At 41.1% G+C, this 12147-nt stretch overlaps 1 protein-coding gene across 2 annotated transcripts in view; it reads right to left on the bottom strand.

Annotated features, from left to right (window-relative positions):
• cpn1 (carboxypeptidase N, polypeptide 1) overlaps nt 1-12147 on the bottom strand; it is a 191489-nt gene that overhangs the window by 86001 nt on the left and 93341 nt on the right. For both annotated transcript variants that reach the window (XM_084163457.1, XM_084163456.1), the window contains 2 exons: nt 5152-5328; nt 4961-5072 (listed from right to left, as the gene is read on the bottom strand). In XM_084163457.1, coding sequence (XP_084019583.1) covers nt 4961-5072; nt 5152-5328 — 289 coding nt within the window. The remainder of the gene's footprint in view (nt 1-4960; nt 5073-5151; nt 5329-12147) is intronic.

A 12147-nucleotide genomic window follows, 5' to 3' on the forward strand; every position in this document is an offset into this window, starting at 1 on the left:
TGAGCTGGAGGGGAGAGTATCTGTCTTGCGCCAGATCAAGGAGGACGAAGAACTCCTGGGCTCCATGGTTGCACAAACCACCTCCAAAATCGACGACGTCACCTGCCCCTGGCTCGGCACCTCCACTTCTGGGGAGCTTGTAACGGAGAAACTCCATTCGGTTCCCTTAAATGAGCCATGGCCCAGGCTAGGAGCTAAACCGAAGGGCCCGGTCTGTTCCACCCCTTCTGCTCCGCCTCAGGATGCCTGGATTGCTGTCCGGGGAGTAAAGCACTCCAGGAAACGGAATCCATCAAATGTTTCGGAAGTGCTACAATTAGGGAGGAGATTCAAGGTCCTGGAATACCTGGAAGTTACTTAAAGGGGTCCCTCAGGGTTCAATAATTGGCCCACTATTGTTCTCACTTTATATAAACAACATTGGTAATGATGTCAGATATTGTAAATTCCATTTATATGCAGATGACACAGTGATGTACTCTATTGCTCCAACAGCGGACCAAGCTTTAATGCAGTTGGAGTCTGATTTTAGGATACTACAGGGGTCTCTTTTACAGCTTAAACTTGTTTTAAACGCTAAGAAAACAAATGTCATGTTTTTTTCTAGGTCTAAACTCTCAATTAGAAACACTTTTGTAATCACTAGCTTGGATGGTACTCAAATCAAACAGGTCTCTGCATATAAATACTTAGGGGTATGGTTAGATGATAGGCTTTCTTTTTAAAAAACATGTTACTGAATTGGGAAAAAAGCTCAAATTCAAGATAGGGTTCCTTTACAGAAACAGGGCTTGTCTGTCCAAATTGTGCAGGCTACTTTTATGTCCGTTTTAGATTATGGTGATATTATCTATATGCATGCATCGGCAAACACATTAAAACCACTGGATGCTATTTACCATTGTGCACTGAGGTTTATCATGGGTGATAGTTACAAAACTCATCACTGTTTCCTATATCAACATGTGGGTTGGGCCTCTCTATCTGTGAGGCGAGAGCAACATGCTCTCTTGTTTATTTATAAAGCACTTCTTTTAAAACTATATCATCATTAATTTCCACTAGATATACTAATTTTAAAACCAGATCACAGATGTGGATTACATTAGAGACTCCTGTGGTCTCCACAGAGTTAGGTAGGACTGCCTTCAGTTCATTTGCACCTTATTTATGGTATAAACTGCAGATCCAACTTAAGTTAGACACTCTGGTGTCCCTTGCCCATTTTAAAAATGTTATGGAGGATCAATATGATGTTGTCTGTGATTGTTTCTGTTGAATTGTGTTTTTGTTTTGTATGTTTGAAATTTTATTGTCTGTATGTCTAAAACTGTACATGTCAACATGTTTACACAGGGCACAGCCGTAAAAGAGATCCAGGTCTCAGTCTGTTTTTCCCTGTTAAAATAAAGATTTAAAAAAATATATATATATATATAAATATGCTAGCTGTTCCAGTAAACTTCCAGTCAACGTAAGTTAGCAATGGCTTGCGAAACTACCTTCAACTTCCTTAAAACTGCACGAAGAGACAATCAAATTTGCAAAATGTCGCACTATCCCTTTAATTTTTTTTTCACATACTTTCCTCACCAGTGCCAGCCTGGGTTGCATTCAGTTCGACAGAACGGTGTGCAATATTAAAGTCAATGGAAACGGTACTGTACTGAATGACCACTTGAAAAACTTTGTGATTATGGGGCCCCATAATAATGGTGTATGACACGAGTTTTGCGATTTCAAATGGTCACACCAATATTGATCAAGCCACACCTCCCCACACCCACCAAACGGGAGCAAACGTATGAAAACCTGTCGTTCAGTACAAACCATCACACAACGTAGCAAACGTTGAAGCAAACTGAACGCACCTCAGGTATGCGTTTGGGGTGGAGATCACTGAAATTGCGGTGTGACGGAGGTGTGTCTACAGATACACATATTCTGACCCTGACTAAATTCCCTCCTATTTAGAATAAGGTCAAGCAAATCTGACGGTTACAAGTGGAAAAATATCTACGTTATTTTTTCCCAATAGAAATAACAGCATTCTCCAAGCACTGTAATTTATAAATTGATAAGAGCCATACTTCCAAACTTTAGGTTTAGGATTACACTGGTAATACATCATAATTTGTTGTATTAGATCATCATTTGTTGTTTTACTTGTGAGGCACAGTTGAGTGAGCATAAATTGAAATAAGTTGCTTTCTTTATATTTACTGGACTGATGGTGCCTGATGGTCAATCTCAGCGGAGGGAGAGCATCAGAGGGTCCGCCTCTCACCATCGGACGGTCCCTCAGCTCTCCCCCCTCCGCTAAGTCTGACCAAAAAGGGGACACCGTCTTCGAGCTGATGACGAAACTCGAGTCAAACTGCATTATTTCTGCCTCATGCACAAATTCATGTTTTTACTCCTATGACCAGAGAAAGTTAAATATTCCTCGATATTAAAAAACACACAGCCGCTAATAATAACAATGCAAGCCTATAGATATGCTTTGCTACAGTACTCATTCATTGAAGCTGCAGTGTTGGTTTCATGGCTTATAAGAGCTGAATGAAAAGTGTTAACTGTGCTGAATAAAAAATAAAAAATAAACTCACTCATAAAAACAACAGCTCTTTGCTGTATTTGTTGATAGTCATGATCGACTAGGAATGCCTTGGAGACCGACCAGTCAATTGATCGACCGTTTGGTAACCACTGCTGGAAAGCATATCAACATGACAGGTATTTGTGCCCCTTTCCCACAGTGAAGTAGAAAATGATGACATTATACAGCATTTTAATTGTATGTCCTTTTAATTTGCAGGGAGGAAACTTGGAGACGCAAGTATGAAAAAAAGTATTTTTTAAAAAAAATTATGAAAAATGTATGCACTCACTAACTGTAAGTCGCTCTGGATAAGAGCATCTGCTAAATGACTAAAATGTAAAATGTAAATGTAAGTGAAATGGGTACAGAAATCTGTATTCTATTTTTCTAATACATCTCCCATTTGGCATGTCTCTTCTGTTGCAGTTCATGTTGACATGACAGCTGCTTTTTGTTCCATGCTGGCTGAAGAACTAGCTAGCCAGTAACTAGCTGACATCAGACACAGATGAAAGGGGAAACCTATCAATTATTATTTTGACAGGGGAGTCAAGCTGAGACCAAGGTCTCTTTTGCAGATGAGCCCTGTAATTACAAAAATATACACATCAATACAATAAGTATCTTTCCTATAGATACATTTAGGCAGCAGTAGACAAGCTAGCTAGCTCCGAACACGCTTTATGTGATGATGGTTACAAGGCAGTACTTATTTAAATTCGGTAAGAGAATAAGACGTTACCTTTAGCATATTAAAATGAGCGGCTAGATGTGATGTCACACACTCATCAGGGACCCCAGCCACCCAAGCCATGCCCTGTTCACACTCAGACGCGGGCAGTACAGGAGCATCATGGCAAAAACTGGAAGACTGGCCAATAGTTTCTACCCTCAGACCATCAGGCTGCTGAATAGCCACCACTGGTCAGCTACCTGCTCCCCCCTGCTACTCCCCCTATGGATATTTCTCCACCCCTACTCCCCCTATGAACATGTTCACCCTCAACGGTCACTTACCTTAAATGCTGCTTCTCCCTATGGACATTTTCCCCCCACCCCCCCAACAGACTTTTACTCTGCTCCCACCCCAATGACATTCATCACTGTTGCAGTTGTTAATATGCATATAATTGATTTTAAATTATAATTGTTATTGTTCATATTTCACTTTTCCCCCAATGGTCATGCTGCTCCCCCTATGGTCATTCCCCCACACCCCCTAAACAAACTCAGCCTCCACCCCAATGGACATTTCCATTATTTTATTTAACTTTGTCCTGTATGTTGGACCTCAGAGCCTAAGATTTTCCCTTTACCCTGTAATCACACCTGCAACCCCTGTACATGTGACTATTAAACACTCAATCTGAATCTCCACGGGGTTGGCAGAAAGTGGATCTTTCCGGTGTTCAGGGACACAGTATTTTCAACCTAACTTCTGTTTGCCCTGAAAAACGGATATGGGGACTCTGCTCAGGCGTCTTTTTACACCTGCTACGTTTAAAAAAAAAATCACACAAAGCCTCAATAATCCCGCCTCCTGAATTCAAGTTTTTGAGGAGGAAGCCAGTAGTGATGTGCAGTTCGCAAACGATTCGTTCTTTTTGACTATTCTCGAGATTCATGATTCATTTTTTCGAGTGACTCATTCATTACTTTTAGTCGTTTGTTTGACCTGCTGGCCACAAGTAATTCTACAGCAGGATTAATACGCTCTCCTCCAGCTCAGTAACTTCGGAGACGTGCTCCGACCACCAACTGTCTATCATGTGTGCACAGAAAAATGTATCATGCTGCAGGCAGCATAGAGAACTAAAATATGTGTTTAGAACTGATAATTGATTGCATGGTGCAAGAACGAATGCAATTAATTGATTATTGTATGTTATCAATGGACACAGCTTTGTAGAATGAAAACATAGACATTTGCATTATGCTAAGAGTCGTTCATAATCTAGCAACTATACCTCTTTTCAAGGGAATCAATAAATAATCTTATTAGCAATCACAAATGTACATTGTTTGAAGCACACTTTTATAAGTCTCAGTAACAAATGAAAGTTCCAATGAGCCCCCCATTGTGAACGAGAGGCTTGTAGAATCATGATTCTTTCAAGTTTTTATATAATCGTTCACCGGTAGGGGGTGGTCCTGCGTGCTCTCGGCATTACTGAATCTAATGAACGAAATGAGTCGAAAGATCCGAACTTCCCATCACTAAAAGCCAGTAACGTTATGATCAAACTTTATCAATGTACCAGCAACAGTAATTTTTCAGTCTTTGGTCATCGCACTTTGATCTGGGTTCATCCAAATGAAAAAAACATGATTATGACTGTGCAGGACCTTTAAACTCACCTTTGGACAGAGAGTACCAGCTGGCTCCATTGGTGATCCCTTCATCAAAGAAATCTCCACAGTTCCAACCCTTATGCATCCAACTGTGGGCATACGAATACGTCCTGGCCAACTGTAAGCACACAAAGACACATGTTTCAATATGTGCTATAATGTGACTGAGCTTTCAAATCTGTTATCTGCACCTGTACCTTTTTGAATATCTTGTCATCTGGGGTTGCAGCGTATGTGGTCTTGCCTCTGATGCGGGGGTCCCTTGACTTGTCAAAGGGGTAGTTGGCCACCACTGCCCCTCCATGCAGGTTAGCAGACAGAACAAAGTTATAGTTCTGCATCCACTTTATCACTGCCAGTGTCTCCATTTCAACCTGTAGGAGGCCAATGAGAGAGGATTAACTACTTTTTAATGTATACTCAGTTTATATGAGACATTTTAACACTCAACACTCAAACAAGGTATTGAAAAAAAACGTGGTTAGGGTAAGGTTATTTTATTTTTAGTTGTATTTACTTTATTACAAAGTGTGCTTGCTGAACTCAAGAGCAACTCTTAAAATTGTTCATACTTATTATTATTATTATTATTATTATTATTATTATTATTATTATTATTCACTTTCCGCTGGAAACTGTAGAGCCAAAACCGTAAAAGCTACCAACAAAAACTCTAAAACGTCTAGATTGTGTGCTTGAAAAAAACATTTTGAAAGTACTTATACTTTTCACACTACAACCATAATGCATTAATCCCAATGCATTTCAATTGCCATAGACTTACATCTTATCCAGAGCGATTTACAGTTAGTGAGTGCATAAATTTTTTCATACTGGCCCCCCGTGGGAAACGAACCCACAACCCTGGCGTTGCAAGCGCCATGCTCTACCAACTGAGCTACACGGGGCCACTTGAATGGTAAAAATGTCCACTGTAATTAGTCTTCAACCGTTTAAGATAGAAACGTCATTCAAACTTTTAAATGTGCAGACCGTTCTGGAATAGGTTGTTTGTATACTGCTTTTTGATACCATGTATACTTTTTCAACTTTAACCATTTTAAATTAGCATAAAAGCTCCATAGGCTTCAAAGACAATTATGGATTCGCCACTGCTTTCGAAGCATTTCAGCTACAAAAACCAACACAATGTTGACATGTGCAGACTGACTCAACTTCGATTGCCTTTCAAAAGATTGTTGATACTTTTTGTACTTTTTAAACTATAACCATTTTACATTTTCATAAAAGCTCCGTAGACTTCACAGGCAAACTTTAAAGGAAACGTTTGCTTTTTTAACCACCTAGAGTTGATGTCCACGCCCTCGTGGACATCTAATTAGCATAATAAAAGAATCAAAATTAAATCTGTCAGTTTAAGCTAGAAGTATCAAATTATTTGCGTTGTCGCTCTTCCACATCTGTGGTGAAAGGTGGCAGAGCTAGAGCAGTGTTTGTCATACCATGAGACATCCCACAAATCGGTCTTCTCATGAAAACATCTGTAGCATCTGAACAGTTTGGGCTACACACTAATATGACACACTAAGGTGAGACTCTGACGAACACGTACATGTCGGTTGTTTTGCTCTAGGGCGCCCACCAGCCTCACAAGACTAGTCTGAAGGTAGCCGGGTACCAGTTTAAAAAATGAATGGAAGTATTGTATATATGGAGATAGTTTAGTGCCCAAAATAAGGGGTTAAATACATGTCAACATTTTTTAAAATTAGTTTCCTGATCTCTCAGATATAGGACAGACACTTCAGAACAAATTTCCTTTAGATTTGTTTTTGCTATCTGTTTATTCATGTATGAAGCTGTTATTCAATGTGTTTCTATGGGCAAATAGCAGTAAGGCCAAATTCAATGTTTCGTTATATCATTTTTTGATATGATTTTTTTGATACGTTAAGGGGTCCTAAAATTCCAAATCAAATAACTAAATTATCCTTGGTATGTCCATCTTAAAACAATTCCATATGTTAGCTTAGTAGAACCCCCCCCCCCCCCAAAAAAAAATAATATCTAAATTATGTATGTAAATGTCATGTTATTTTGTGATTTCACTTGTTTTCGAGAAACTTACCACAACCACCGAAAAAACATGAACAAATGCTCCAGAATCACCCAAATACATCCTTTTAGAAACGGATCTTTAGATGTTGTACACATGAAATTGTGTCATTCCAAACTATATAGCCATGTTCTATTCCATTTTGAGCGACTCGAGCAGATTCCTCTATCCAGCTGTTCCATTCTCTATAATAATAATAATATGCCATTTAGCAGACGCTTTTATCCAAAGCGACTTACAATCATGTGTGCATAAATTTTTACATATGGGTGGTCCCGGGGATCGAACCCACTAACCTGGCGTTACAAGCGCCATGCTCTACCAATTGCGCTACAGAGGACCTCTATGTAGCCTGCTGCTACAAGTAACTGCCAAAATAAAGGAAACACCAACATAAAGTGTCTTGAGCTTCCAGAACAGCTTCAGTGCGCCTTGGCATAGATTCTACAAGGGGCTGGAACTTCCTGTGTGGAAGCACCTGCTTTTAATATACGTTGTTATATTTAAAAATATATATATTTTGGCAGTTACCTGTAGATTGGACGAAGAGGTATCCCTCGAGTCGCAGCTAAATCAAATATAACATTGCAGATAAAGTTTGGAATGACACAATTTCATGTGCACAACATCTAAAGACCTGAATCACTAGAGCTGAGCAATTCGTGCTTTTTGAGGTCGGTTCGGTTTTGGTTTGTTCTTTGAAAAATAATCACGGTTTTCAAAACAATTCTTTGTCTTTTTATTTTTTTATTTTTTTTACAATAAATGCATTATGTGGGTTAAATGATGTAACAAAACAGAATAAAACAATTGATGGTAGTGAGTGACTGCCCATTACTATCTCTTAAAATATTTTGCTTGTGTAGCTTACATATTTGTTTTTAGTATGATGATGACTATTATTTCATAATAAACCCCAATGATGGTAGTGGGGGCGGCAGGTAGCTTAGTGGTTAAGAGCGTTGTGCCAGTAACCGAAAGATCGCTGGTTCTAATCGCCGACTAGGTGAAAAATCTGTCGATGTGCCCTTGAGCAAGGCACTTAACCCTAATTGCTCCTGTAAGTCGCTCTGGATAAGAGCGTCTGCTAAATGACTATAATGTAAATGTAGTGACTACCCATTACTGCTTATCACTTATTAATAAACTATCCTTTATTCACATTACTTTACTAAAATATTTCAGTTGTTGTGTATATTACTTTTTTTATTTGATGACTTATTATTTAATTCCAAGTCGTCATCTCATCTCTGCTCAGGCAGTAGCGGCCAGCCAGCCATCTATCTCTGTGCTCCCCAAAGAGTCATCCTTCAGGCTAGAAGGCTAGCCTAGCTGGTTAGCTGACTGCTTTCCGACAAAATCACAATTTCAGTAGTTCTTCAAAGTAGATAAGGCATACTTTTCAGACTGCTAAATAACAACTATCAACTTGACAAGATGGCGCAGGAGGAGATGGCTGCCGTTTTATTGCCCTCTAACCAGTTGTGCTATTATGTATGTTTTTTCACGTTATTTGTAATTTATTCTGTACATAATGTTTCTGCCACCGTCTCTTATGACCATGAAGAGCTTCTGGATATCAGGACAGCGATTACTCACCTCGTATTGAACAAAGATTTTTTCTTCAATGAGTCGGACATGAAGGATATTCTACAGACACCCGACAAGGACCAAATCCCCATCATTCACATGAGAAAGAGACGGAGATATCGTGGACGTAGGTTGGGGTGCCTTGTAAGGATCCGACGACGGGCGAGTAGACTGCCTCTTCCATTAATCCTATTAGCCAACTTTAATGCAGGGAAACTTACATCTCTAGACCACCTTTACGCCACACACAGAGACGCGCACAAAGCTCTCCCTTGCCCTCCTTTTGGCAAATCTGACCATAATTCTATCATCCTGATTCCTGCTTATTAAAAAAATTAAAGCAGGAAGCACCAGTGACTCGGTTAATAAGGAAGTGGTCAGATGACACAGATGCTAAGCTACAGAACTGTTTTGCTAGCACAGACTGGAATATGTTCCGGGATTCTTCTGATGGCATTGAGGAGTACACCTCAACAGTCACTGGCTTCATCAATAAGTGCATCATCTCCGCAGTGACCGTACGTACATACCCCAACCTGGAGCCATGGATTACAGGCAACATCCGCACTGAGCTAAAGGGTAGAGCTGCTGCTTTCAAGGAGCGGGACTCTAACCCGGACGCTTATAAGAAATTCCGCTATGCCCTCCGACGAACCATCAAACAGGCAAAGAGTCAATACAGGACTAAGATTGAATCGTACTACACCGGCTCCGACGCTCGTTGGATGTGGCAGGGCTTGAAAACTATTACAGACTACAAAGGGAAGCACAGCCGCGAGCTGCCCAGTGACACGAGCATACCAGACGAGCTAAATCACTTCTATGCTCACTTCGAGGCAAGCAACACTGAAGCATGCATGAGAGCATCAGCTGTTCCGGATGACTATGTGATAACGCTCTCCGTAGCCGATGTGAGTAAGACTTTTAAGCAGGTCAACATTCACAAGGCCGCAGGGCCAGACGGATTACCAGGACGTGTACTCCAAGCATGCGCTGACCAACTGGCAAGTGTCTTCACTGACATTTTCAACATGTCCCTGACTGAGTCTGTAATACCAACATGTTTAAAATAGACCACCATAGTCCCTGTGCCCAAGAACACTAAGATAACCTACCTAAATGACTACCAACCCGTAGGACTCACGTCTGTAGCCATGAAGTGCTTTGAAAGGTTGGTCATGGCTCACATCAACACCATTATCCCAGAAACCCTAGACCCACTCAAATTAGCATACCACCCCAACAGATCCATAGATGATACAATCTCTATTGCACTCCACACTGCCCTTTCCCACCTGGACAAGAGGAACACCTACGTAAGAATACTATTCATTGACTACAGCTCAGCATTCAACACCATTGTGCCCTCAAAGCTCATCACTAAGCTAAGGACCCTGGGACTAAACACCTCCCTCTGCAACTGGATCCTGGACTTCCTGATGGGCCACCCCCAGGTAGTAAGTTTAGGTAACAACACATCTGCCACGCTGATCCTCAACACGGGGGCCCCTCAGGGGTGCGTGCTCAGTCCCCTCCTGTACTCCCTGTTCACCCATGACTGCATGGCCAGGCACAACTCCAACACCATCATTAAGTGGTAGGCCTATTAAGTGGTAGACCTTATCACTGACAACGATGAGACAGCCTATAGGGAGGTCAGAGAACCTCTCCCTCAATGTCATCAAGACAAAGGAGATGATTGTGGACTACAGGGGAAAAAAAGAGGACTGAGCACGCCCCCATTCTCATCGACGGGGCTGTAGTGGAACAGGTTGAGAGCTTCAAGTTCCTTGGTGTTAACATCACCAACAAACTATCAAGGTCCAAACACACCAAGACAGGCGTGAAGAGGGCACAACAAAGCCTATCCCCCCTCAGGAGACTGAAAAGATTTGGCATGGGTCCTCAGATCCTCAAAAAGTTAAACAGCTGCACCATCGAGAGCATCCTGACTGGTTGCATCACCGCCTGGTATGGCAACTGCTCATCCTCCGACCGCAAGGCACTACAGAGGGTAGTGCGTACAGCCCAGTACATCGCTGGGGCCAAGTTTCCTGCCATCCAGGACCTCTATACCAGGCGGTGTCATAGGAAGGCCCTAGAAATTGTCAAAGACTCCAGCCACCCTAGTCGTAGACTGTTCTCTCTGCTACCGCACGGCAAGTGGTACCGGAGCACCAAGTCTAGGTCCAAAAGGCTTCTTAACAGCTTCTACCCCCAAGCCATAATACTCCTGAACGGCTAATCATGGCTACCCAGACTATTTGCATTGTCCCCCCCCCACCCCACCCCCTCTTTTAAGCTGCTGCTACTCTGTTTATTAACTCTACCCATATGTACATATTACCTCAATTACCTCGACTAACCGGTGCCCCCGCACATTGACTCTGTACCGGTACCCCCTGTATATAGCCTCCCTACTGTTATTTTATTTTACTGCTGCTCTTCAAAAAAAAAAAAAAAAAATGGTTTTACTTGTTTATTTTTTACTTAACACTTTTTTTCTGTCCATGTCTGTCTGCCGGCCCCACAGGCTTGCAACAAACAACGAGAACAGGTCATTGTAGTTAATTACCACGTTTTCTGCACTTAAAGGGTGACTGTACTTCCTGATTTGGCCTCATTTCAGATTTGCTAGTGGCCATGACTGAATTCAAACGTGAGTTGGTTTTGGAGTGTGGTTCAATGTGGGTGTCTCTTGTGTGTGTTCGCAGGCGCAAAATTATTTAAACAATTAGCTTCAGCCGGCTGGTGTGCGACCGTGGAAAAATTGGTTTGACTTTGGATAGCCTACCTCTGGGGCTAGTTAGGGACCATCAATAAATTACACAATGTAAATGAGACAATATTTTCATGTTGCACACCTTTGAGTTTTTTCATTAAATGCTTTCAATATTTGTAAGTGAATTTCTACCTTGTATAGTTTGTTTGAGGTTTTTAAGTCAATTAAATTTGGAGCTATTGGAATTTTAACATATAATTTACCACGCGACCCAACCATAATGCCCGTGGTAAATTTGTTTGATTATGGGCTAGTTAGGGAACTAGCCCAAAATCAAACAAATTTACCACGGGCATTATGGTTGGGTCGCGTGCAGCTGCACTCTGAATTGATGATTACTTGTGTGATGCCAGCTTTGGGCATGTTATCAGGGTTGAAACAAACCAAACCTTCATTTACATTGTGATGCAGTCACGACCACAAGTCTCACTAAACTCTGTTTTGGACGAGACTGACTTCATGACCAAAATTATCCTATTTACACTTTGTAGTCAACTTTGACAGTAGAACAAATGTTTCTGACTCATATCGATGAGGATATTTTCTAAATGAAAAATTGTTTTTTAGGGGCAGTTGCTCTTTAACTATGATGAGTTGGACAACATGTCCCAGAGAGAAATCTCTCGAAAGAAATTGAGCTCACATAAAAAATACGAACTCAATGAATTCAAATAAGTGAACCGACGTTGGTCAATTAGTTATTTAAAAAACAAAAATAAACTGACATTTAGGGAAACTGCACGG

The sequence above is a fragment of the Coregonus lavaretus genome, assembly GCF_964263955.1.
Source record: "Coregonus lavaretus genome assembly, chromosome: 1".
Taxonomy (NCBI): domain Eukaryota; kingdom Metazoa; phylum Chordata; class Actinopteri; order Salmoniformes; family Salmonidae; genus Coregonus; species Coregonus lavaretus.